This window comes from Trematomus bernacchii, unplaced genomic scaffold (assembly GCF_902827165.1).
Source record: "Trematomus bernacchii unplaced genomic scaffold, fTreBer1.1, whole genome shotgun sequence".
NCBI lineage: Eukaryota > Metazoa > Chordata > Actinopteri > Perciformes > Nototheniidae > Trematomus > Trematomus bernacchii.
In genome coordinates this window covers 1,552,535-1,580,068 of record NW_022987973.1, presented here as the reverse complement: position 1 = coordinate 1,580,068, position 27,534 = coordinate 1,552,535, and the positions used below count along the sequence as shown (strand labels likewise).

General features: G+C 40.6%; 1 protein-coding gene across 1 annotated transcript; it reads left to right on the top strand.

The window, feature by feature from the left end:
- The first annotated feature begins 1,269 nt into the window (after positions 1-1,269).
- Positions 1,270-26,139, top strand: LOC117471829 (RNA polymerase II elongation factor ELL2-like). Its single transcript, XM_034117065.1, has 12 exons — positions 1,270-1,408; positions 1,927-1,974; positions 15,419-15,546; positions 16,594-16,757; positions 19,296-19,534; positions 21,779-21,903; positions 22,314-22,422; positions 22,688-23,168; positions 24,253-24,304; positions 24,740-24,911; positions 25,016-25,060; positions 25,299-26,139. The coding sequence occupies exons 1-12, from the start codon at positions 1,271-1,273 to the stop codon at positions 25,407-25,409; spliced, it is 1,812 nt and encodes a 603-aa protein (XP_033972956.1). The 5' UTR covers position 1,270; the 3' UTR covers positions 25,410-26,139.
- The last annotated feature ends 1,395 nt before the right edge of the window (positions 26,140-27,534 follow it).

Below are 27,534 nucleotides of genomic sequence, written 5' to 3'. Positions count from 1 at the left end.
TGCACAATGTGGTGACACATTTGTCCTGTGTTGACATGCATCATAATCAGATTATTGCATTTATTGCAAGAAGATTAGAATAAACGGCAGGCCTCTGTTAAAATGCGTGAAAACAGACCTTGCTATTTAGCAGCTTAAACCTCCACTACATCTAAACACGACATGTAGCTCACAACAGGAAATTGTCCATGTCAGACAGGTTCTTACTTACAAGGAAAAGTCTGTTTGGCATGCAAAAAGTCAAATATAAATACTATACACAATACTCCTACAGATGATTTATTGTAGAAACAAAGACTCCGAATCGGTTTGATGCAATAGGGTTACACATACAAGGAATTTGGTTTGGTGTAAATGGTGCATACAAAGACACAGAAAGAAGAATACATATTTTTTTGAAGGAGAGGAGCAAAAACATTTGACATCTATAAAGCTATTTTAAAGACTATTGTAAAACGACAATACATTTACACACAATATGAATATGTAAGAGACTGAGTACAGTAAAATAAAATATGACAAATATTATATTCAAAGTGGAGAGCTGTGCAGATTTAAAAAGAGGTAGTGTGGAGCAGAAATGTGCAACATGTTCAAATGGTTGTGCAGGATTTACATAAAGAACAAGAACAATATATTGTCCGGAGGTAATGTTTTTCTTCTTTGAATGAATGAATTCTCTAGATGAGGCTTTGTACTATAGGAACAGAGGTGGAAATTAACTAGGTAGATTTACTCAAGTAGGTACTTGTACTTAACTTGAGTATTTCCATTTAATGCTACAATACACTTTGACTCCACTACATTTAAAAGGGAAATAATGTCATTGTACTACACTACATTTACTAAAAAGCATTAGCTACTTATAACAAAATGCATCCCTAAAAATGTAACTATTGGACTAACTCTTTAAGTCACAAAGGAGTCAAATTATTCAAATATTCTAACAAAAAGTAAATCAGAACTTTGACTACAAAAGTAAAATGCTACCTTATGCAACAATATTATCTAGACATCTATGAATATAATTATATACACACATAAAGGCATTCTTTTTCTGCACAATGATTACTTTTTTGATTTTGAATGCAGGACGTTTACTTGCAATGACGTATGTTGAAAATCATGTATTGGTACTTTAAGTATCTGAATACGTCTTCCACCTCTGAGCATGAATACATCTCATGTAGAGGCCCCGCCCCCCGCGTGACGTCAGGGGAGAGTTGAGCGGAGAGGAAAGCAGCTTTAATTGCGGAGAGAAAAGCCAGCGATGGCTTCGCTCAGGCAGGAGCACCACTACGGGCTCTCCTGTGGAAAAAATAACAAAAACAGCCCAAACAGGACGCTTTACCATGTCAAGCTCACGGACACGGCTCTCAGGGCGCTGGAGGCTTTCCAAAACCTCAAGGTAGCTTTTCATTGTGTCTGTCTGTGTATGGGTGTCTGTGTGCGTTTGGAGATGCACTCTGTATAAAGTTGTCGCCTCAGTTTTTGTGCCTTTAAAATGTGTTCACTTGCGCATATAGTTAAATTACTTTTATATCGTTTAAAATAACATGTTTTCTTTTAGTAATTAAGATAATGAGTGTCACTCAAAACTAGTTTACCTCTGAATTAATTGGCTACATCGGTGAGTAACGTTGTCGGGAACGAGGAGCCCGTCAGCTGTTTGCTGGGAAACCTTCCTGTGCTTCAAAGTAAAGCCTGCAGTCTACCAACTTATCTAATTGACAAGTAGCGAATGCTAGGCTCATAATTAGTTCCAGTGGAGACCGTTAACAGCACACAGGCATCGTTGAATGTGTAACTTTAACTTTTTATGTAAACAAATAACAGCATAATTGTGTTTACTGGCCTCATTTAGATCACTGAGCTGAATGTGTGCAACAATGTCACCATACATGCGTCTGTTTTCTCTCACAACAGGGATCTTTACCAAGTGAACCATCAATTTGCTTCAAAGGAAACCAAGGGGTAAGTTTATGACTGTTTTTTTTACAAGTTTAGCTCATTGTGCAGAGTAAGTGTCATGTTGTAAAATCCAATCTAGCCATAAAGACATGCAGATAAAATTGCACTTTTTATTACAAGTGATATTCATCTGCATACACAAAGGCCCAGTTGTTCATGTATGGTTTTGTTAGGAAGGCAACATGTCACCGTGACATCAAATGTGAAATTATTTGTTATTACAGGGCTGTACGATTTAACACAGTTCCAATTCAGAGCCTGAAACTGAGAGTTTATAGCTGCTTCTAATTATAAACTCTTGTCCCTTGTATGTGCAATGTAGTAAATCTTATTTTTAAACTCATAATTCCTAAAAGTTCTACAAACTCAAAGAAGCTTTGTTCGTCACAAGAGTGCTGTTGACTCACACGTCCCAGCATACTGCAGCAGTGGGAGCTTATAGCCGCTCGTCTCCAGCAGATAGGAGGCATGCAGGTTACTGGGTCAGCCTGCTGACTGTGAGAGGCTTTGTTAGGTCAGTGAGCGTCGCTGGGAAAATGATTGGAGGGAGGGAGAAGTGTGCACACTGAGAGAGTCTAATCTCTGCAGTCAGTGGAGACGTTTACCATAAGACCATGACAGGGATTACCTTTATGTACCTTTTTCTCATTTAGTAAAATACACTTTACATGTGGGAGTGTGTTTTCCCTGTAAATTATGTTGAACACTCATAAATCACTTCTGTCCTTGAAACTAAATCATAATCTACAGTGTGTAGCCTGCACTATGGGTGTTTTGACTATAGTCAGAAGCAGCTGTGTCCTTGGGGAATACTTGACTCTCTCAGTCAATTTTAATTGCATGGGCTAGTTGAAAAGAGTTGCAACCCCCTTCCTGTCATGCAACTGAGAGCTGGTGAGCTTTGCAAGGGGGTTGTGTGGTTAACAGAGTGGATTAAACCTGTAGGTGAAGGTGTGGTAAAGGAGCGAGTGTTGCTGCTACATTTCAAAGTTTTGTGTTGCACGGAAATCGTTCATCTTTTTAGGGTTGTGAGAAAAAATGGATAGACTTGAGTATAGTTATATTGTGTTTTCTGATACTGTATTGATTCTCAAAAACACCATTATTAATTAATAGTTTACATGCAAATACTCAGATTGCAGAACAAGTATTGCTATGGTATTGGATATTGCAGACACTGTGATAAAGGCCAATGCAGATCCCATTGTTCAGATTGTACTCCGATTATATGCATATGGTAGTGTGTATACAATATGCAATGTATAGCCTTCCTTACAGTATCGAAATATGTTACACTATATTGATTTGTAACCGTCATAGTCTCATACTGCCAGATTCTTATGAATGCACAACCCTAACCCTTCTCTCGAGGGAGTGAGGACAGATTTTTTTTTACATCCTGTCCATCATAACTGTTATTATATGATTGGAGGTACTTTCATAATGATTCAGGTCGTTTCTGTTAAGTCTCCAAACTGGCTCCTGCACAAACTGTCACGACTGTCTGCCTGGTGAGAAGCAGTGCTCTACTCCAGGTCAAGTGTTGGAGGTCGGAGGTCAGATGGTCAGCTGCTGCTTTGTTTATCTGGCTCTGTTGATCCAAAGTGCAAAGGCACGAAGCCTAAACAGGAATATGTGTTGCATTAAATTAGAAGAAAAGCTGGAAATCCAATCCACAGCTTCACAGCTCACACACTAAGCTGTGGGGCTGAGTTTGTAGTGAACCATAAACATTTATAAGCTTTGTGAGTCGATTCAGTCCCTTTTTATCAGGGAAACTAATGTACCTGTAAAAGAAAGTGTTTTTAAATCACACATTGATAAAGTATTGGCTCCTTACAAGAGTGAAATGCCACCTGGATTGGATAATAGATTGGACATTAAACAGATTAGATTGTATGGTAGTTTTTAACAAGAATGCAGTCTTTTGAGATCAAATGTAGCACATTACTTTATGAAATACTTTATGAAATACTTTATCAAAACATGGATGGATACTGGAGAGGACTATATGGATAAAGACAACCCCAACAAGTTGATTTCCATCATTGAGATAATTGTGATTATCCTCACAAGAGTAGCTTGAAAGAATAGAGCCTGGTTTGAAACCAAATACTTGACCTATAACATATAGTTATAGAAGAACTATGTGTTCAATATAGATACAGACAGGACAATATTGATGTTTTATTGTTTTATTTTAGTTGTCTTCAATTTATACAGGGGACTTTTACTATTCATGAATACCATGTTACCAAAAAAACCTTTTCCTAAACTAAATGTGAGTTATCGTTATATTACAATATATGTAAACACACATATTATTAACGTATGTTTTAGTGTCATTTTAAGCCTATTTGGATGAGTATCGGGATAATCTTGTGAAACGCGTGACAATAACAACTCTATCATGTCGTAGCCAATTCGCACCTAGGCTGTCGTCCTAATGGCTGAGGGATTGCACAGATTTTCACACTGCTCCCCGTCTGTATCACTGAGAGCTAAAGTTATTAGCCAAATGAATGTTTAGAGGTAATTACAGGAGCCATGATGCGCCTGATTACAGCGTGAGGCAACATGACTTCAGTTAGCATTAGCTTTCCCTGTCTGCCTGACTCAGACATTCATGAATGTGTTTTTTTGTATGTGTAGCGCCGCAGTAATAGCTGTGGAGACGACATTAACTTTCTGCCCCGCTCATTTTCCTGTCCCATTCCCAGGCTGGAGTCCCACTTTTTCTCTGTGTGAAATGAAAGGGAAAGAGCACAACTTAGATGCTGAGTGGTGTGTGTGACATATGCACTGCATACTGCACATGTATTCATGCATTTGTATACGTTAAATGCATTTTCTGCCATCAGGTGGGTGTGGCTGGTTGTTTTTTTGTGTGTGTTTATGCTGTGCCCTGTGTGGCCTAAAGGCATGATTTATTCATGTCCCACCCACCTCCCTTTTTCCTGTCCTGCCCCCTCTGCCCATTGTGTCTTTAGCCTGACCGGACCAGGGTGGATCCCTTGAGGTGTGTGTGTGTGTGTGTGTGTGTGTGTGTGTGTGTGTGTGTGTGTGTGTGTGTGTGTGTGTGTGTGTGTGTGTGTGTGTGTGTGTGTGTGTGTGTGTGTGTGTGTGTGTGTGTGTGTGTGTGTGTGTGTGTGTGTGTGTGTGTGTGTGTGTGTGTGTGTGTGTGTGTGTGTGTGTGTGTGTGTGTGGTGTGTGTGTGTGTGTGTGTGTGTGTGTGTGTGTGTGTGTGTGTGTGTGTGTGTGTGTGTGTGTGTGTGTGTGTGTGTGGTGTGTGTGTGTGTGTGTGTGTGTGTGTGTGTGTGTGTGTGTGTGTGTGTGTGTGTGTGTGTGTGTGTGTGTGTGTGTGTGTGTGTGTGTGTGTGTGTGTGTGTGTGTGTGTGTGCGTGCGTGTAGGTTTTTGTGTGTGTGTGTGTGCGTGCGTGTATCCGTGTGTAGCTTTTTCTGTGTGTGTGTGTGCGTGCGTGTATCCGTGTGTAGGTTTTTCTGTGTGTGTGTGTGTGTGCGTGCGTGTATCCGTGTGTAGGTTTTTCTGTCTGTGTTTACGCTGCCTTTTGCTGAGATCCCCAGAGTCCCCCTGTGATTGTGTGTTTTCTCCTCTGATTTAAATAACAAAGAGCAGGGGAATGCAGGCTGTGTGTTGTCACCCTCTTTGGATCAACCATATTGAATCGAGTACAGTCAGCCCAGATGTGTTATGGCCTGCCCTCAGGGGTTGTTTGTGCCCAACATGATAGAAACTTCCCTGCTGTGGAACTAATGGAGTGGAGACTATAACAGAGAGCAGGGTATTTGTTCCAGCATAAACATTTAGTCATCTTTACCCATGACATGTTTGAAATCTAGACTTTAATCTGATTTATTATAATTTTTTACACATGGGAAACACTAATGTTACAACTTGTAGAAGCTGAATAATCAAAGTTATTGGTATAGAAACTTACATGACTACAATATAAAGCTCTGTTAAATCTTTCTTTAGATACTCATAAAGGATCTTTTGACATATTACAAAAAAAATTAAGAATGTAAGCATGCTTTCAATTCATTTAGGCAATCTCTTCAGTATACTGTTGTAAGTCTCTTGTTATAAATGTGTGTTGTTTTCTCTCATATCCTGTTTGACATAGCAGAGTTTGACAACAAAAATGGAAATTGTTGAGGGATTAGGATGTTTTAAACTGGTGGTTAAAGCTTGCTACTTTCATAAAAATCCAGAGAATATAAATCTTGTGCACCGGTCAGATTACATATTTATTTAGCAAACGTGTGTGTGTGAAAGTCGAAGACAAGCGGCCCTGTGAGATCCAGCAGCAGCTCTAGAAATATGTGCACTCTGTCCGATTAAGCAGCTTGGAGATATGGAGCACATCTTGGCTCGTGTCCCGTCTAATTCCCTCATGTGAAAGTCCACACCGTGAGCTAATGAGGCATAAAAGGGCACTTGTCCCCCCCTATCACACGTATGTCTTGGTATGGCCCTGCATGTGTGAGAACATAGCTGTCTATAGAGGAACCCACCTAGCTGGGGAGGAGGATAGGAGGGGCTTTTGTCAGACACGGTGACCCACAATTTGTTGAAGCTGACAGTTTGGCCCTGAGGCACCTGCCAGAGACGTATCGTTCCTGGCATTGGAGGGGGAAACCTCAGGGGGATGCTTATGGCACAGCACCCTTCATATCCTCCCTCCTCCTCCTCCTCCTCCTTCCAAATACTGAAGCATGCAGCTCTGGCAGCAGCTCTGTCCCTTTTTGAAAAGCTGCAAATGAAAAGCAATGGAAGGCGATTACAGGCTGGGGCTTGATTACATGCACTGTCTCTCACTAAAGGCAGCCGCATTAATCACACAGTGCCAGCATGTGGCTCAGTTAAAGAGGAGACACTGCGTAGCTCCAAGCACTGACTGCGGGATCATAAATACATGCATAAAAACCTCTAGTTTCTCTCTTTGTATGTCCTTATCCTGCTCCGCTGCCCTCCCTTGTTTCTCCGCTGGTGCCGGAGACACAGACGCACATTGTGTTTTGTATCGCTGTGCTCCATTGTGGAGGGGGCTCTTCTTAAATGGCATGTGTCAACTTGTGGCCCTGGGAACGATTCGTCTCTTTTGTTTGTGATGAGATGATGAGAAGTAGTGTTTAGTGCAGATGAGGGTGGTGGCTGGCTGGCTGGCTGAGCGTGTGTGTGTGTGTGTGTCTTTGTGTGCCTCTAAGCCAGTGGTGGAGATGTTTGGCTGATGGCTAGACTTTGGCCCTTTTCCCTCCTCAGCCTTCTGAGTGGCAGTAATGCTGATTACACCCTGGTGAGAAGAGCTGGAGTTGAGCCTCTCTTTGCTCACGCTGGATTAACACAGACACACACACACACACACACAAACACACACACACATGCATCAGAGTGACTTGCCTCCTGCTGATAACAGATAGCGGCGGTGGCGACAGGTTTCACTCCCTCCTGCACCTCCTCCCTCTCCTCCTATCAACCAGAAAGGGGAAGCAGTGCCATGGCATCCCACTCTGGAGCCGAGGAGGCCAGAACAAAAGACGGCCTGTTTTCAGAAGGCCATTACTCAGACTGCAGAGGATGTGGAAACAATAGGCTGAATGAGATCTACACCCAGACCCCACATTCAACCAAAAGCTAGCAGGAAACATAAGCCCTGTGCACCGACAAGCAGTCTCTCACAGTTTTTGTTCAATCGACTTTATAGTTAGATAAAGCCAGGAAAATGAGCCTTTCCCGTCCTGCGGCTCCAACACGTGGAGACATGTATGACAGTAGGGAGAGGGAACTGAGGCTCATTAAGAGACTGTCGCCGCTCACACTGACAGTCATTACTTTAACTGTGTCAAAACTTAAGCTGCAGATTTACTTCTCAGAAAAGACACTGGGGTTTTCCGTGTTACTTGGCAAGTAGTTTACATTTTAAATCTGATGCAGGTCAATGGAGGAGACTTGTGAATAAAGAAAGTAGAAAGTCATATGTAGTCTCAACAGGCTAAGGCTGATTGTTTTCAGGCTTATTGTACGGACTTACTGTTGAGTGTAACTTGCCTGCTTTCACTTAGTGTGTTAACATCAGACTTATAATTAGATTTAAACCATATTAAGGCAGTACTCTGATTAAAGTAAACGGATTAAGCAGGTTTTTCTAAATGAAAGCCAACCATTACCCAGTTAACAGTTAACCAATGAAATCATTGTCAGTTTTTCAAATGATTGTGGCATGTTTAGGACTGAGGCAGATGCAAACATTGGATTAAGGCCAAAGACTAACTGAATTACTGTTTACCCCGCAGCCTTCATGAGGAAAATGAAACCACCACCTATGTTTTCTCTTCAGTACCTTCAAATATTTGTATCTTACTCCATTTCTGTGATTTTTGGAAATCCACAGATACACTCTTACATGCTGGCACGCAGTTGAATAATTACATGTAAACACACAATTACAAATATCAACGTATTTCAGGTTTATGCACTTTCAGAACTGCAGGTGTTACCTTCAAATGCTGCTGCTGCTACTTTCTCTTGCGTAAGCTGGAGGGGTGAAAAGTTTACATTTCATATTCCCGTTTTCCAACATGATTAATATAGACAGTTCATGACCGTAAATGTTGCTGGCCTGAGGTAATGAATGTGCGCTGATTCATGCATGTGTGAAATTGGGGCAGCGTCTTGTTCAGTTCAGTCAGTATAGAGAGAGAGAGAGATACAAGCTTAAAAAGTGACATTCCAGTGAACCCTGCACAAGGAAATTGAAGCCAATTTGTCAAGGAAGTATGATTTTGTTTGGTTTTTATTTGCCTCTTTTTACTGAGGATGGTGTACACACACATCAGCTTTACCTTAAAGAGGCTGATTAGGCCTCTGAACAGGAGTGTGTTGGATTGCTTGACATCCCTGTCCTGTAAGCATGATCAAATGTGGAGATTGACAGGCAGGTGAATGGATACGACTAGCAACAGGGGTCATAGTTTGGGTAAAAGAATGCATTATCTTGAAAATCGCTTCTCTTTTTTCACCTTTTGGTCTCTTGGGGTCACTGAGCATTACTGAGGTCAGAGGTCACTCCCAAGTGTAGTGTAATATTAACTTCAAATTCCTTATCATTAGAAAGTTTATTTTACACTTTGTAGTCCTGTTGCTTACAGTGTTCGTATTGTTTATTCAAGAATCACAAAGATCAGAAGCAACCCACAAGATCCCTGAATATTTTCTCTTGAAAGGAAGACAATAAATATTTCATTATTCATGGTCAGTTGAATTATTTTAAGTGCCACGTCCTTTGTGAAGAGCGCCTCTCTGTGTTTGAATTGCCATGTGTGCCTCTCCAGAGAATGCACCAGACTTCAGTGCGGGCCCCAGCGCCTGGGAATCAGAAAGCTTGTTGTAGTATGCTCTGCGAGGGGTGGGGGGGGCGGGGGCGGGGGCGGTCTTCAAGTCTGCCCACCGAGGTCATACGAGTTGAGCAGTCACCACTGGATAAATGGCAGCCAGAGCTCCTGGGCGTGATGCATGACCGCGCATTTGCAACAGCTGGAATCCTGTGACAGCGCACGGCACAATGGAGTGAACAGATAACACACATAAATGATGCATAAGATCTCAGTTCAAACATTTCATTCTCACCTAGAAGTGCATTACATCTGCAGCTCTTTGATCCTTAAATAGTTAACTCCAGATTCGACAAAACTTGTGAAATAAAAACTTTGTTGCGTTCTTGTGTTTTATAGATTGGTTCTGTAAAATGGCGCATGTCCATATTACTCAGCCAATCTGTCCCAATACCTCCCAGGATGTGGAAGTTGCATTTTACTGGAAGTGGAATTCAAACCAAGCAGCAGCCCTTAAACGTCTGTCTGGGCTGCTTCAAGTAATCCTCATGAGCAGCAAAGTCAGGGTGTCCGCGGGGTCTTAAAAAGTATTAAAAGTTGATAAATAAATGTAGCGAAAATGAAGGCTATTAAAAAGTATTAAACGGCATTTTCCAAGGTATTACATTTTGTAGCTTGTTTTCAATAAGTATGTAAATTGTCCAAAGAGGTTGTATTCTACAGTTTGCCTGAGGCGCCGTTTACACGAGGACAAAACGGCTTGTATCTGCATAGTTTCGCGTGCGTATAGCCCTATTATTTACACGAGGCCGATAGAAACGGACCCCACAAACGATAACGGGTCCCAAGGTGGATAGATTTGCAAACGAAACTCTCTGGGGGGTCAAACGAGTCCGTGTAATCGCCTCTATACGAATATTTCCTGAAAAAATAATGATAGCCTCACCTCTCCCGACCTCTGCTGCTCACTGCTGTAGCATGGCCAGTAGCCATCTGTAACGATCAACTATCAAAAATAGCTGTGTTAATTAAACGCACAAGGGGTTCTTGAATGAAATAATATTATAAAAGGCAAACCAGAATTGTTAACGCCCAATATACTCCTTAAACAAAATAAACAGAGTCAGATTTCATGCATTGATCCATTATATTGACAATTTTCCAGCCAAACAACACAAACAAAATTAAACAGTCCGCTCTGCGATACACCAAAATTGTCTTTACTGCCTAATCCAGGCCATTATTGTTCATTGCTCACCCGGTGTTTGTAGAGAATATCTCTCTTTCTGAGCGCGTCCTCTCCACGGAGACGTGCTTCTTGGTCGGTCGATGCAATATCCACAGATTCGGTTTCTTTCAGTTAACTTCCCCGTTGCATTTATCCATGTATTTACATGCTGAGGAAATTACTATATCCCGCTGAATACCAGCAATCGCCACACACAAAATAACGATAGCCCCACCTCTCCTGCTCACTGCAGTAGCATGGCCAGTAGCTACTGTCAGTAGCTACTGCTAGTGCTACTGCTACTGACCATGCTACAGATGTTAGTACAACATCTACAGCTCCTCTACCACAACCATCAGCAACAAGTGGACATGGAGAATTACATTAACTACTACATGTTGCTAAATCCACCGCGGGGCATAAACAGAAGGGTAGCCATGGCAACATTGCTGCGGGGCTGCTTCGGGGTCTTCTTCGCTGCTTTTGGTGTATTTTGGCGGAAGTTACAGCGCCACTTACAGTCCTGGCATATGTACTACAGCGTTTCCAGCGGTCTCGTTTGAACAGACACGTTAAATGAAACGAATGCATGTGAACGGAAGACTTTTTTGAAAGCGCATACTGTGCATAAACGCAAACGTTCCCGTGTGCACAACGCCTGAATGTAATCATTGCGTAGGTGTGTAGTGTGATTCTGTGTAGTTTATTTATGGCATCCCGTTGGATTTGACGTCATCTGAACAGGACATCGCACGCTCACTGCTTGATAGCGCGCGAAGCTCCGTTTACGCCGGTTGTTAAACAACATCGTTATGGGGAAATGCAAGTTTGCGTCCAAATGGTTGGAAGATAAGGAGGAAGGACAATCAATACTGTATATAGTAAATGTGAGGTAAAGTGTGTCGCCAATGTAACCGGTTAAAACTCCAAGTGAGGTCTTAAAATGTATGGTCTTAAAAAAGGTCTTAAAAGGTACTAAATGTAACTTCAGGATTCCTGCATATACCCTGAAAGTGGACAGTGAACCTTTTATTTCATTTGTACGTTCCTGATACAGTACATCAACCAAATTGAAACCGACCTCAGCCTTCACCCTGTGCCTCCTGAGATTCGATCACCCTTGGTTATGGATGTGAGGCCGGGCTGCAATAAGATTATTATGCCAACTTTTATGTCAGTTTGACTGTTTTTCAAAGTTTAAAACCATGAAAATGTAATTTAAAATGAAATAAGAATGAGTGCAGCTCGGCATTTTTCTTTATGAAGGAATTAAAACATGCATACTTTTTTTGGCCTATTTATGATGTTTTGCAAAGACGGGAGCTTGAGTTCTGCTTGCATCTATTTTTTTCCCACGCATTTGATCACCCAGTTGGGCACAGCTCTGCTCCCCGGGTGAATCACACAGCTTTGCCCGACACGTGTTGCCAAAGCATTTTTGTGATCGCAGCCTTATGCTGTACCTGGTAATATTGTGGTGATAATTCTCTTTACTAAGACCCATTATGAATGTGGTTGTTGATGGATCAGCCGAAACTATTATTTATTTATAGAATCATTTAAGCATTATCTCAAACCTCAGTTTCTACAGAACTGACCTTTTGGTTTATAAGGCGCTGGCAGCTGTTTCTCTGTTTTCACAACTTATTCACAGTTTCACAATCAGAGGAGGAAGACACTAAAACCGATTCTCGGTGTAAAATGGCTTGGACTGACAAAGATTAGCAATAAATTACACTGTGACATTTGTATATATATCGGCCATCTTTATTTGTATCCCCATATCGGTTGTTGGCATAAAAAGGATTTGAACTTTATTACTGTAGCAATGGCTAAGTGGTCATTAAGTGCTTTTATAATCTTGTGAAATATGAACAAAACTGTCTCATGGTGAGAAGAAATGATCCCTCTGGTGAGCTTTCAATGTGATCACAATGTTTTCTCATTTTCGTCTCTCACAAACAAGTGATCCAGTATTACAGGCTTTAGTCGTGTATCATTGAATGTATAAGCAGGCAAACATTAGATAATCCCTAAATGAACTCACTGAAACATAAGTAATGTCAAACACGCTACAAACAAGCTGCTTTGAATCCCTCAGTGCTAACAGCTCAGCCGTTGATAGTATGAATTCCTGTGATGAAAGCCTGCATGTGTAGACATGTGCAGCGGGCTGATAAGAGAATAGAGCACAAAACACATCTGATGTGACTTTTAAAGACGGCACAGAAGCAAAGCACCACTCTGTTGAGTGGCGTTAAATCATCAGCATTAACTAATTTATTAGTTATGATTTAGTTAACAAGCTTCTAAAAACAGCAGAAATGGAATTTATAGAAAATACATTTATAGTGATGATTTCCATCATTTGGCAAACCAAAGTCTCTTTAAAACAAATGTAATTGCTTGTGGGATGTTCAGCTGCATACTGTAAAAACAAACATTCTGTATTTAAAAAAAATGCATGTGCGGTAATGACAAACAGCCAGTTTTGTGGTGATTAAAGTTGTGTTTTTCTCACATTACCCAACTTTCATTTAACCGTTTTTTCATATTGGGGTTGCAACCGATGATTGCTTATTTGATTATCCGGTTTAAAATGTCCAAATATTATTTGAGATTCTTTTTGAGTCGATTAATTACTCAACTAATCAATAGACGACTCATCATCGCGGCACTACTCATCATGAAGTTAAGATTTTCTGCTTTAAAAGTCATTGTTATTACTTAACTGTTACTGAAGCACTGGTAGGGATAAAGTAGAGTATACGCCATTATAGGAATCCAGCAAATACCCAAATAAAATGTAACACCAGCTTCACTGGAACTTACTGCATGTTATACAATGCATGTGTTGATTGAGAACACTTTTTTTGTCAGTGACCGATTTGAAAAACACTTGAGTCTTGCTTAATTTAACTTAGAAAATCTGCATTCTGCAAACTATACAGTACATTTCAAATGATGGATGCTGGTGTCGCATGCACACACACACATGTGGGCATGTTGGCATCATAGGGAGCAGAGGGAAACAGGAGAAAGTGGAGGAAATCCCCGTGATAATTTAACACTTAAAGCTGCTTCCCTGACCCCCAAAAAGATGGCACAGCTGCCTGCAGCATGAAGAATGGGATTGCTGACAGACTGCTGACTTCACCACCACATCCAGTTGCCATCGAAAAAATACTTGTGATGACAGTGTGTGGATCATCTTGGCACGGGGACGTTCCACTTTGAGATTTAACTTACTATATATACTGTAGTTCCTGACTAGCTAGAGTCATTTCATAAATAATACAACTCCTTCAGAGCATCTGTGGAATAATGCTCAGTGGTCAAATCAGTGTGGATTTGTACTTTTTCTTTTCTTCGTATCCTTACTTTTCCCGATCTGTTATTATATGTCTGTGTGTGTTCGTGTGTGTGTTCTTGTGTGCATTTGTCTGCCCTGGAGGTTGCAGCCTTGGCTCTGCTGCGCTCCACTGAGTCTGCCAGGAGATCTCATGGACGCCTCAGTGGAGCGGACTCTTAAAAACACTGTTTACCCAAGGAGATTTATTTAAAGTTACAGAGCGGCACAAAGTCTGTGCCTATCTGTGTGTGCGTGTGTGTTACTCATGGCATTTACACATGCAAGTCTGCTTCAGATGCGATAAAAACAAGATGTGCAAGTGTTGGATTGCCGATAGTGTTACCCAAAGGCATATATGATATTTAATTTAATTGGACTATTTCTGCACATTTCATCCTTTGTGTTTTAGTCAAACTGCTGCGCTACGTGTTCGCAAGTTCTCATTATCTCCAAAGTTTTCCCAAATGACAAAGAAAAGGTCGTGTGCACGTTTTTTATTGCACTCTGACTCACATGTGTGTCATCTGGATTCAATACGCTCCCAAAACTCTGAGGAGCATTTAGCAGACAGTACTCGTCTTTAAAAAAATAAAAAGAGGGATGACTTGTTCTTTAAAATACATGAGGTCCAAATTCCTCAACACAACTGTCTAGATGTTCGCACATTTTTCTGTCGGTATTCAGATTTTTCGGTTGAAAGATATTAATGTTTTTGGTGAACCTCTGACCTTTTTGTTTTACCATCAGACCAACATTTCCACTCAGGAAATCCCTTAATCTGAGTCAGATTGCCATAAAATGAACGGAGCATATCCATGCTCCCCAGAGGATGAATCCTTCCTTCTTGTGCCACCATCAATCCAGAATATAAGATTAACAACACATGATATATCAATTTGGGCAAACGGTCATTACATTAGTTTCTCCTCCCAAGAGCACAGTTACATTTCAATGCAATGTTAAGTGGTGTATATATTGTTAGCCCGACTACTGACATGGCTTTAGACATTTCAAAATGATCAGTATCCTATTTGTTGCATTCAGCCTGTTCTAGATTCTAGCAGTGTCATTTTAGGGTCAATTATATTTTTTAGGGTGTTTTTTAAATACGTCTTCCAGAATCTGGCGTTTGCAGTAGGTTATTAAGTTGCAAAAATAAAAGTTATTGATTTATGTTGATTGCAACCATGTGTTGTTGACGACATTGCATTTGGCAGCGGAGTTTGCCTCAGAAATTCTGCTTTTCCCAACAATAAGTAGAAATGTTGAAAGATATCATTTAAGGAAGCACACACTCAAGAGTTCCTATAACACTGTCAAGTTAAAATAACTGTGATATGAAATATTCCTTCTGTTCAGTCATGGAAACATATACAGATAACAGCTTTTTAAAACAGGAAGTGCTGGTGTATGAGTGTGTTGTTTATACAGTAGTTTGCCTATCATCTGCCTTTTTATTGATTTCCCTGTATGTTTTTGGTTAAATCTGACTGTCTGCTGTTATTTCTCCGTAGAACATCAAGATCCCAGCTCCCACTTCAGAGTCGCCTTCTGCTCTTCGCGTCTTCTCCTTCTACTTATCCAGCGACAGCAAAGACCAACCTCAAGCCAGCTTTGACTGCATCCATCAATATGTCACAAGGTACAGAGTCCAAACACAAATTGAGTCCTATTTAATTTATTTCTTCTGAAAATGTCACCATACAGTACACTGAACCTTTTTCCCCCATATACACTCCAAGGAGAAATGTTTCTACCACATAAGCAAAGCAAAATACTCTCTTGCAAAAAGAACCAACTGAAGATTATTTAGCTTAGCTTCCAGATCTGTGTTATTTGTTATATCCGATCCATGGTTGTGGCCCATATGTGACCCCAGACGATACTGGTGATCTTCTTCTTAAGTCGTCAGTCTTTCAGCTCTGTGTGTGCCCACGTCTCTGCGGATATCGTGAGAGACTGTCTGCTGCACACAGGATGGGGCAATTGTAATTTCCTGTATATTTCTGGGCTGACCCTCTCATTACTGAGACCTGTGATGCCTTGTTTATGGAGTGGATATGCTGGGAAACCGAGGGCTAACTGTGGTCTGAACTCCAAACTCGTTCTGGCTCCAGTCAGCTGCTGGAGCCAAGACAAACAGCGTAACAGCGTGAGGGCAGGATCCATCTCTCTGCCCTCACATGTGTTTGGATATTTAGCAGAGAAACTGGAGAAATGATCAGTAGTCTCACATATAATTGGGTTGAGAAAATGAAAATAGGAGAAAAAGCTTTTAAATATGAAAAAAAAAGAATTTGACATCCCAGTAAATCCTTGATTTATTTACAGCAATAATAATACAGCCCAGCTTCATGTGTTAAACTTGTTTTACTTTTGTCCAAGTGTACTGGCAGTATTCAAGCTCATCCTGGCGCCTTTCCTCTGCCTCTGTCCTGCTTTGAACCAGAATATCTGGCTTTCTCACATGTAGCGCTCTGCAGAGCTATATCTAGCATGTGACATAACATACAGTAACCATAGCCCTGTCTTAGCCACCCTCTACCACAAAGCCACTTTATTGTGCATGAACTCCTTGTTGGTATGCTGCTCTAAGATGGCTTATAGGCCTATGTTTTTACCCTGTTTACTGTACAGCCAGTGGAAAAAAAGCCCTGCGGTTCAATGGCTCCGTGTTTTTGTTTTGCAGTGACGGCCGAGAGCAACTGGAAGGTCAAGGCATCATCCAGGACAAGATCACAGTTTGCGCCACGGACGACTCCTACCAGATGACTCGTGAGAGGATGTCTCAGGTGGAGAAGGACAGCTGGAGCCGCGCCGCCATCGAGATCAAACCCGGAGCCACACATCCAAGTAAGAATAGAGCAGAGGTCACTGTGGAGCATAAACAGAGGATCACAGGATGACACATCTGCAGAGCTTCATGTGGAAAAGGCCAAACAGCTTTCAGCTTGGAGAGGGACCCAGCAAATTGAATGTGGAACCAGTGATGGCATATAAAAACAAAATAGAAATATAACAGCACCAATAAAAGTAATAGGAGTAATTGCCTCACATGAGAAAAACATTGCTGTATTCATTGCTTTAAACTCGAAACCAGATATATTCCTATTTTGATGTGAAATCAAATCAGACATGCAGGCTGCGTTTTAGGTTATACAAATTAGACTGAAAGTCTTCTCTTATGTATTTTTTATTTTTAACCATTTTTTTTGGTTGTCAGTTTGTGAAAAGCTTGGTCACATGCTACAAGAAGCACTTCACCTCTATTACTTTTCAGGTATATAGAAAAAAAAGATGCCAACTACTTACTAACAACAAGAAAACACAACGTTTTAACAAAGTGCTGCAACTCTGAGAACCTGTGAACATAACACTGTGTTTTAACTAGCAGCGACTCCCAGCACTGGGATTTTGTGCTAGCTTAATTTGAGCTACTACAGCTGCTAAGTGAAGGTCAGAAGGAAAAAGAAACACATTGATTTTTTTGTATCTGCCATTTTGAATTTGTTCTAATAAACAAATTATCAAAACGTATACAGATCCTGTACCTCAGGGTAGCTCAACTAATTCCTTCTCACTCTCACAATGAGGTTGACTTGACGGGGCTAGCTGGTTAGCATGCTTATTTCAGTAGCTCTGCAACACGATACATAAACGTCTTAGACAGAACTGCAAACCACTTCTTCAAATTCTGTTGCTAATTAAGGCCACAATTGTACACATTGCACCTTTGGTTCTATTTAGTATTGTCTCTTACATCTGTCTTTCAAAGCATTGTTGGCCGAATAAAAACACTTTTGGTTTTGGGTCTGAGTCAGCAGCATCTGTCTTTTAACCATCACTTCAGAAGTAGATGGCCAATTCAAAGATTCAAAGCCAGGTTCTTCCAGTTTAAACTGTTGCAACATGTAGTTCTTTGTAGAGGTGATGGGGTTGTTTCTAAAAGTTGGCTTACAAAGATGAAATATTAGTTCTGTAACCAAAAGCTTGACATTTTTTATTGTTATTGGCAAACATATCGCAAGCTTTGATTAGTACATTTGTGTTTATGGGATTTCTTAGATCTTAATTATGTAGGCCTACCTAACAAAATGTTATTATTAGAACAGGCATGAACCAGCAAGTCACTTTCTTTTCTCTTTTCTCTTTTTTGTCTTCTCCAACCTTTGCCGTCGTTATGCAATATTGCTCCTTGTGTCAGTGCTGGAGCTCCTGGGAAGAGGACACTCAGGGAGGTTCAGACCAAATTTAGAATGTGAGGATTTTGTAACATCAAATCTTAAGAAGAGGATGACTTGGCAACATACAGTATATGCCCCAAGGGAAACATGGAAGTAATGCACTCTAAATCTCCTTTTTAGCCTCAGGCGGAGCTCAAGAGTGCACATTATCAGGAATGCCAAAACCTATGGAGCTCTACACGCCATACAACCCACTCTATAATTATTACACAATTCTATGTATTTCTATCGAGATTAATGGCTTGTAGCAGAGTAATGATCATGCATAGAGTTATAATCACATGGCAGGACATCATTTTGTGGTTGAAAGGAAAGCCTTCTTTTCCTGTACCTCTGCCCCACTCTGACCTTCAAAGCGCAGATTAACCTGTAATGGGATTAGCACAGAGAGATAGCTTTCACTGCCGTCTGTCTGCAGCAGAGATGTAAGCAATGATCAATGGGGTGCTTACAACTGGAGACAGATAGCTGCAGGCCAACATGCACATGTGAGCTAGAGATAAAGGTTAGAAGATAATATTTGAATGAATGTTAGCCCATTAGTCAACAGAAGTGAGCTGGTGTAAAATAGGTCTTCCCCTCCTTATTCGATTAGTCGTGTTATTTGTTTGAGTCTTGGTCGATTATGATCTATTTAGTCAATGTATGCTTTTTTCATGCTGAAGGAACACAATATTTAAATGTTTATAAGCTCATATAAGCTTTTAATCAACAAAAATGACTTCTCAAATCGAGTCCAGTCCTAGTTTACGCTGTGGTTGGAGTCATTAAATGTGGGTGCCTTTTAACTCTGTCAGCTTTTGTTTGACCTACTACATTGATGACATGTGAAAGGCTTTATTTTTGAAAGCTTGCATGACACAATTCAATACCTTTTGTAGATTCTCCCTGCTCTCAGCTTACAAATCAGGTCCAATGAGCTTTGGTTAAAGTCTCCCTAAATGTTTGGAAATTCCTAGGATTATATTTCCTATGACTTAAAATGCAAATAATTGTTTTGGGTGTAAAATGCATAGCAACAAGTTTTTTGTTCTTACATTGTGTAGAGTTCGTTGGCAGTGCGACACAAATGCAACTTCAGAAATACACTGTTTATCTGAGTATCACTCATCCCTCAATCATATTCTTTCTCTTTTTGTGTGTTTAGGTAAATGTGTGAAGTTCCAGAAGCGGCCTCTGTCTACATCAGACAGCAGTTTATTCAAGAACTCCACCAACAACCGGAGGATCGGCGGTACGGCCACGCCGACCCAGAAGCCCTTGAGGGAGCGCATCATCCACCTCCTGGCTCTGAAACCGTACAGAAAACCGGAGCTGCTGCTGTGGCTGGAGAGAGAAAAAGCCGACCCCAAGGACAAGGCCGAGCTGGGGGCCATACTGGACGAGGTAAACAGACAAATAATGTGTATGTATGCATCGATGTCTGAGTATGAACATACATGTACAAACACTTACATGCATGCTTAATTGGTTTGCACACAGTGGCTCATACACATCTAAAAAAACATTGAGGACACTTTTGGCTTGTGTTTGCACCCGGGCACATTAAACCTATATTACATTACATGTCATTTGTTAGACGCTTTTATCCAAAGCGACTTACACGCATTCAGTAGTGTAGACAATCCCCACAGGAGCAATTTGGGGTGAAGTGTCTTGCCCAGGGACACAACGACATGCTGACTGCAGTGGGACTCAAACTTGCTACAGTATCCCCTGATTCGAAGTCCAGCACACTATCCACTGAGCCACAGCCTCCCTATATATTTACACACTGCCTTTGTGTATGACCTATAAAAAAACTACAGTATTGCAGACGAAAATTCTTGTAAAATGCATTTCAACTCGCCCTTTTAAATCGAAAGAAACCACAAAAATGCTGCATTTAAGCTGAATTTCACATGCTGATTTAGAAGTTTATGCAACCCAAGAAAATAAAAAAATATATAACCTAGCAAACATATAATCTATACTGAAAGAAACAGTGGCCAGCTGTGCTTTAATTGAACGTGTGATCTAATTTAGAAACGTTTACCTTATGTGACTTTCCTGTATACATTTTTCAGCAATTCCTAAATGATGTTTGTGTGTTTGAGTGTGCATGTCTGTGTATTTACTGCCCTTGCGCTTGTTGAGGTTTGTGCATGCATGTGGTTTTTGTGTGTGTGGATGTGTGTAATTAGGTCGATGCTGTAATTGTCTCTCTGCTGAGATTGTGTTTGCAGAGGGGCGGGCTGCTCTGTCAGGAGGCCCCAGAAAGATAGATGTCCTCTGAGAAAGTCAGTCTGAGGAGATTAGAGGGGAGGTTAAAGCCGGAGACTCTCAGTTGGGAGCAGAATCTCATATAAAAAGAGTTTCTGCTTTTCAGGAATGGGGATGTGCCACTTTCAGAACATCCAGGACAGCAGTTGCCATGCTGCTTTATCTCACAAAGGAATAACATTGTGTAGATTTTAAAAGAGACATTACTATATTTAAAGGGGACCTATCATGCAAAATGCACTTTTGTACGTCTTTTATACATGAATATGTGTCCCCGGTGTTCCAGGGAACTCACCAAGTGTCAGAAAACACAACCCTCTCTATTTTCCTGGATGGTGGCGCTACAGCTATTGGGCCAACTCCACCAATCAGGAGGAGACAGCCACGGCCATTGCCGTTCGAAAGCGCTGGAGACGCTGTAGTACATATGCCAAGCCAGTAGATGGTGCTGTTCTCACAGAATCAGCCCTTGCAAAAACAGGGCTAAAAAAGTGCAAATTGAGCGAAATGAGGCATGGCTAAAATGCATGATCTGTTTGGTATTTTGAAAAAAAAAAAGTATAAATATGCCTTATCTAGGTATGGTCCTACACTATATTATTATAATATAGCATGATAGGTCCACTTTAATATAAGAAAACTTTGGTTGTCAATTCTCTTTTATTTCAGTTAATCATGTTGTTGCATTAGGGGCAATTTGACGTGCAGCAAAGAATTACAAATCTTTAAAGAGATGTATATTTGTAAGGTTTGGATAAATTAATGTGCTATGTTCCTAAGTGCATAGGAACAATGTAGTATTTAAGTTAAGCGTGATTATTGCATTTTAGTTTGATAACATTTACAATATTTCCTTTTAAATAGTGTATTTTTATCTATGTGAATCACTATATTTTAGATTTTTTAAAAGATCTTAGATCCTTTATCATAAATCTGAGGGCAAATCTTTTGTCTCCCCCCTCTGGCGGGGACGGTAATAACCATATGAGAGAGATGATATCGATGGAGACGAAGCTACTGTATCTCAAGATACAAAAGATATTTCCATACATATAATTGAAAAGGAAAAAAATGTAAGGGAAGACTTTAAGAGAGTGCTTCTGGAGGAGGGGGAGATGCATACATGGTCCAGCTGGGAACATTTGCCACTGACACTACAGCTCCAGGTCTGCAAAATACAGAGAGCTCCTCTAGCAGCCACTGGCTAAATCTTATTGTGTGAACCTGGCAAGGTCTTGAACAACAATCCAACGTCTCCGATCCCGCTTTAATTCACATTACCTAATAAAACAGGTTTAAAATATACAAGACAGAGAAATGCATTAATATGATTTTAAAGAAGCATCATGGGGTATATTGTATTTTCAGGTGGCCAGAGTGAATCCCAAGGACAGCAGCTACCTGCTGAGGGATGACTTCTTCAAACATGTGCAGAGGGCCTGGCCGGGATACAGCGAGGAGGAGAGGCCGCTGATCAGCAGGCTGCTGGCCAGGTGGGTCACAGGCACAGGCTGAACCAAACGGACATTGCATTACTGTTCATTATCAATACAATACACCAATAATTAAATAGACTTCACATTGCAGAGCCTATTACTCTATAATTTGGGGATACCTTCAAGTAGCTCTTCACTTTTTCAGTATGTCAAGGGGGTTATATCTGTCAAAGAAATAGTAATTGGAAATACAACCCATCTTCTTCTCCGCTCTAGGCAGGCAGCAGCACCACTATTCTGTCCTCTTTTCCTCTTTCCTTCATTTCTCTCAGTCTCGCACATTGCTATACAAGTGCTAATTAATAATCGCACACCAAACTTGTCACGCTGAACTTTTTTAAGTTTCCAGTTTGAGTTCATCTTTTTAAATGCCACATTGGTAACCCTCTCTTTCTTTCGTTTAACAGGAAGTTGCAGCCGCACATCAGCCAGCCATCGAGGAATCTTCCAGCAAATGTGTCAAAGACCTCAGAGGATACAACGCTACATCAGAGCCCAGCAAAGAATCCTGCAGTGGTAAATGGCCAAATAGTTTTTCATTCGACTTTAAACATGTTTGAGAGTCACTAATCTGCTTTTTAACATGGTTCTTATTTATCATCCTTGTGTGAAATACGTTTTAAATGTATATGTTGATTATTTCATATTTATAAATTGGATTTTGACAGTTATAGTCAGTTCAAGTGAATGTCCTGAATGGTATTTTGGTTGTTGTTTCACATAAAGTTAAGTTAAGGTTGTTTCTGTGGTTTTGTTAAGGTTGATTTCTCTCTTTCTCCAGAAACGTCCCGTGCCTTCTGACTCTCTGGAAAGCCTCGCTGTTAAGAAACAAAGACTTGTGGACCAGAGGTTGCAACAGCAGCCCACAGTAAACGGACTCTTAAACAACAAAGGACACGTCATTTCAGCTCCTTCCCTCAACCCCAGTTTCCACACAAAGACTGAGTTTCAACGGACAACTAACCAAACTGGAAACCAAAATGGCTTACCAGGATGCCACAGTGGCTTTCCTCTAATGCACAAACTGTCTAGCACCTCTGACACACCGGTCTCAGAGAGCAGGGAACAGGGACCCAAAGTAAGCAGCCAGCCGCCACAGGGCGACTCCGACTGCTCTCACCAGCCGCCCGCCAACAGCCAGCACAAGAAGAAGAAATCTAAAAAGCACAAAGACAAGGAGCGGGAGAGGTTAAAAGAAAACAAGGGCAGCGAATGGTTCGAGACGAGTCCTGATCTCAAGCAGAACCCGGACAAACTTGACAGTAAGACCATCTTTTAAGCAGAACTTTCCTGTGACTGATATTTCTATTACACGGTTTGATCCCATCCTGAGACCAACACATAGTTTTCAATACTTCATGATACTCTTATTTCTTCTGTTTTGAATTCCATAATGGAGTCCGAACTCTAGGAATTTGGGAGATGTCACCTTAATGCTCTTATTAGGTTTGAATAATACATCAATTGTATTATATTATTCAGTAGAGCTATACAGTAGAACCTACATACACCTGCGTAGTTTCTGTCTAAGCCCAACCAGACCCTGTATCTGTAATTGTGGACCCAAGACTGATTTAAAAACCTGCATTTCCAATGCAAAATTCATTTAATAATGTCATTTAAATAATATATTATTCACATTTATCACAAGTTAAGGCAAACTAGAGTACCTTTATTGTAGTAATATACATTTTTGACAGGATGGTCAGAACAGCCCCAAAAGGTCACAGACTATAAGGCCTGAATTCAATTTAATAAAATAAACCATAAAAAAACGGGAAGTTGGCTAAACTCGATCTGATTCAAGCCTGAGGGAATTTTGTGACAATAAAGTCTGCCCAGGCTCGAATCCGGCAGGTCGGAGGCAGGTTTGAGTAGACATTCAGAACTCGGAAAGGGGGTGACCCCACCTCCAAACAGTGTTTCCCCCTCTATAAGACATCAGGGTAACCACAGGGACTTTGAGCTGATGACCAGTGGTTCAGTTCCTGAGGTCCGCTCAGCGACCGTTTGTCTGACAGCCCTCTGGTGCATTTATACAGAATGATCTCATAAGCATGACGGTGTTTGCTCTGCTAAGCTGGTTCTCTTGAGTCCTCGGTGTGCGGCTGATTGACTCAACAACAGCCCGAGCTGCGCTTTGCGTCTCTAAGCTGATATGTCTCCTGACACCCAGCAGCTCTCAGCCTCTCATGCACATACAGAGACACACACACTCATGCTGTGTCTTGCAAAACAAAAACACATTGCCTAACATTCAGCCAAAGACAAAGTGTCATGTAATTGATGCCTGTATTGACTCAACTGAAGCTCATTTATTTTCTTTATCCTCTGCATTTATTCCAGATCCTGACATCACAAATGCTGTGGCCTCTGAGGAGAAACCAGATTACGTGCTGTGAGTGTAAACATCTTTTGATTATTATGTGGCATAGTATTATTTTTAACACATTTAGGACACACTGGCTGTTACAATATGTGGTCAAAACAAACAGTGGGTGTTAACATCCATTCTATTTTTAACAGTATTCTTGCTATTTTTTCACCATCCGCAAGAGGAATTATTTACAGCTCCCACAACTTAAAATAATTGGTCTCGTTACACAACATATAACACAGACTTGACTTGTTTGTTGTGAATGTATTGGTCTTATATATAACTGAAACATTCAACAACGAATTGTCTCAATGGAGATGAATGGATACGAATACACCAGTATGTTTATCATTATCAGTATCACAATGCTGCCATCTTGTGTCAAAAATATGTACTACACAAAATAAGTTTTGAATTGCAACATGTATAAATGCAATTGTCTGTGTCTTTTTGCAGCTCATACGGCCCCATAATGACTTTGGAGCAGCGTGAGCGGTACCAGGAGGATTTCTGTGCAGAGTACGATGAATACAAAGACCTCCACTCGCGGATCGCCACCATTACTCACATGTTTGTTCAGCTAGGATCCAAGATCAAAAGCTTGCCCCCTGGCACACGAGAATATAAGGTACATACATTTAACCAGACGCATGCAAAAAATGCACAAATATTTTATTATGCAGCTAAATGATATTAAACTATGTAATCATTTTCTTCCTTTGTATATTTTAGATAATGGAAGACCAAATACTAGAAAAGTACTCCAAGTATCGAAAGGTGAGTTGAACATTCAAGTGGTTTAAGCTATGGTGTTGTTTTTGTTTCATCTCCCTAATTTTGTCAACATTGTTACTTAATGTCCTGTTCTTAGCTTCAATTAATTTCACCTCTTTATCATCAGTTAAAAATATTCCTCAATCTCAGATTTCACTCGATTTAAGGGAAACTGTTTATTTTCTGAGAACAAGGGAATATCAATATGTGAACACTTTCACACTTTCGTCTCTCTCCATAGAAGTTCCCAGGCTACCGGGAAGAGAAGAAACGCTGTGAATATCTCCATGAGAAACTGTCCTACATCAAACAGCTCATCGCAGACTACGAAGTCTCTCAGGCTTCTTCATAGCATTGGATCTCTTTTGTATCATTTATCTTCAATGTGGAACCCCGTGCTTTGCATTAACAACATAGTTTTTTTTTAAAAGCATTTCATCTGAGAGTTTTACTAAAGATTTTGGATGAAACTGCAGCGTCGACATCCACGGCCTCTGCTTGGATCAAGGACCATGCTGTGAGCAACGAAGATATGAATCAGTAGCAGTTCTCTCTTTGTTTTGAAAGTCTATTTGCTTTCTCTTAATGAAATCACTTAAAAGATACAAGTCCAAGGGAGAGTGAAACACTTCTGTTAAAGCATCTGTGCTCATCAAATTGCCATGACAGACAACTTCCCTAATCGTTTTTGACCGCCTTGCTAAAACCAGTGTCAGTGTAAGCCATTCTGATGGAATTATTTAAAAGGTAGGAAATTATGAGTTTAACTTATTCACTTTGTTTTTTGACATTAAGTCAAACACTGCTCCAGGCAGATTTCCCTTTTTTATGAATTTAAATATTTCAATATACAGTTGACTTTTTCAATACTATATCAAAGTTGCCTCATTCATAATTTGAATAACGATTGAATAGTCTAGTGCAAAAAACGGATGTTTGAAGTCGTTTTATCTTCATTACATGATTATGTAAATGGATTGAGATAACTCTACTCGTTTCCAGTGCAGATTACTTTCATGTTTCAGGCAATTATCTTAAAGGAGAGGTGTCATGGCCATTTCCACTGATCATAATTCCATTGTTGAGGTATACTAAAATAGATTTATACTGTGCATTTTTCCAAACTCACATTGGTTTCGCATACAGCATCTCTGTAAACTACTTGTATTCACTGAATTTCGCTCTCTGTCTTTAACGGCTCGTTGTAGCTCCAAAAGCTCCAAAAGCTCCAGCCCTCCCTGTGAGCACAGTGTGCTCTGATTGGTCGGGACGTTGTGAATCGCGCTGAGCTCCGTGGAGGTGTTGTTTCCTTGTTTAGGATACATGGCGAAACACAGCCAAACTCATCCTGAGCACACACAAAGTCACAGCCGAAGTAAAAACAATAAGTGTGGCTTGATATTGAGTAAGAAAAAGGTTGATAAACGCTGTGAGAATGGGTCTGCAGAGAGAATTTTGCCGCGATCCCAACTGTCTATTATCAGCCTGCAGCCAGGGAGGAGAAATCAGCAGAGCTGCCTGTGTGTGAGGAAGTCCGTGGATTGGTCAATTTGGACCAATCAGCGGGGGCTTAACGTAACGGCTCCGCGGACGTAACGTAACGGCTCCACGGATTGGTCCATTTCGTTCCGGGTACGGCATGACATCATGCCGTACCCGGAAGAATCAAATGGACAATGACGTATCTCCAACGAGGCGTTTTGGGGAGGTATTTTCTGTGTTAGAGTTTTACTCGCTACAGGGTGTACTTTGATGGTTTTGACTGCACACCGTTTACATGCATAAAAACCTTCATAACACACAAGGGGACGGGTAATAACCGGAAAAGCATGACACCTCTCCTTTAAAGCAAGACTATTTTAAAGCCATACTGCATTACCATCAACTTATTCAAACTTGATTTGAATTAAAAAGGATATTTGCCAGGAAACAAGTGAAGAAATCTAACCCTTTGGCGAAACTTGGACCCTTTTTTATCAATTGATGTATTAAATTGAAGATATATTTTTAAATAAGGCCAGTGTGTAGCTCATACTTTTCACCTGAAAGGATCTGCTAAGCTTGTTTTATGAGAACTTCTTAAAATACCAGCTAACATTTTGTTTCCAATGAGAACAATAACTGGAAAATATTTAAATGGTTTGAAATGTTAAGATTGAGGTACATGCTGTCTCCCAAATGCACTTGTTTAAAGTATTTATTCACCACACCCGTTTTTTTTTTTTAGTCACAAGTAAAGGGACCAAAATGCTTGGCCTTGATGGCTGTTGCAATCATTTGGTGAGGAAGGACAATTATTTCCCCCAAATGCAATACTGACATTGTTAACCCGGGACAAAGTCTGGTTTAAAGTATTCTAACCCACTGTAAAGAAGAGTCATGACATTTTCTTCCTTCTTTTAACTACTGATGTATTTATTTTAAGCCACCTTTCTCTGTACTGTGCTGTCTTCTGCTCAGCTTGAAGCGTCAGATCT

What these genes read in the sequence shown, in the direction of transcription:
- LOC117471829 (XM_034117065.1), top strand. Translation starts at nt 1,271, where the DNA reads ATGGCTTCGCTCAGGCAGGAGCACCACTACGGGCTCTCCTGTGGAAAA. An exon ending in ATCCATCAATATGTCACAAG is followed by an intron (nt 15,547 to 16,593) that starts GTACAGAGTCCA and finishes TTTGTTTTGCAG; the next exon opens with TGACGGCCGAGAGCAACTGG. An exon ending in GAACCCGGACAAACTTGACA is followed by an intron (nt 23,169 to 24,252) that starts GTAAGACCATCT and finishes CATTTATTCCAG; the next exon opens with ATCCTGACATCACAAATGCT.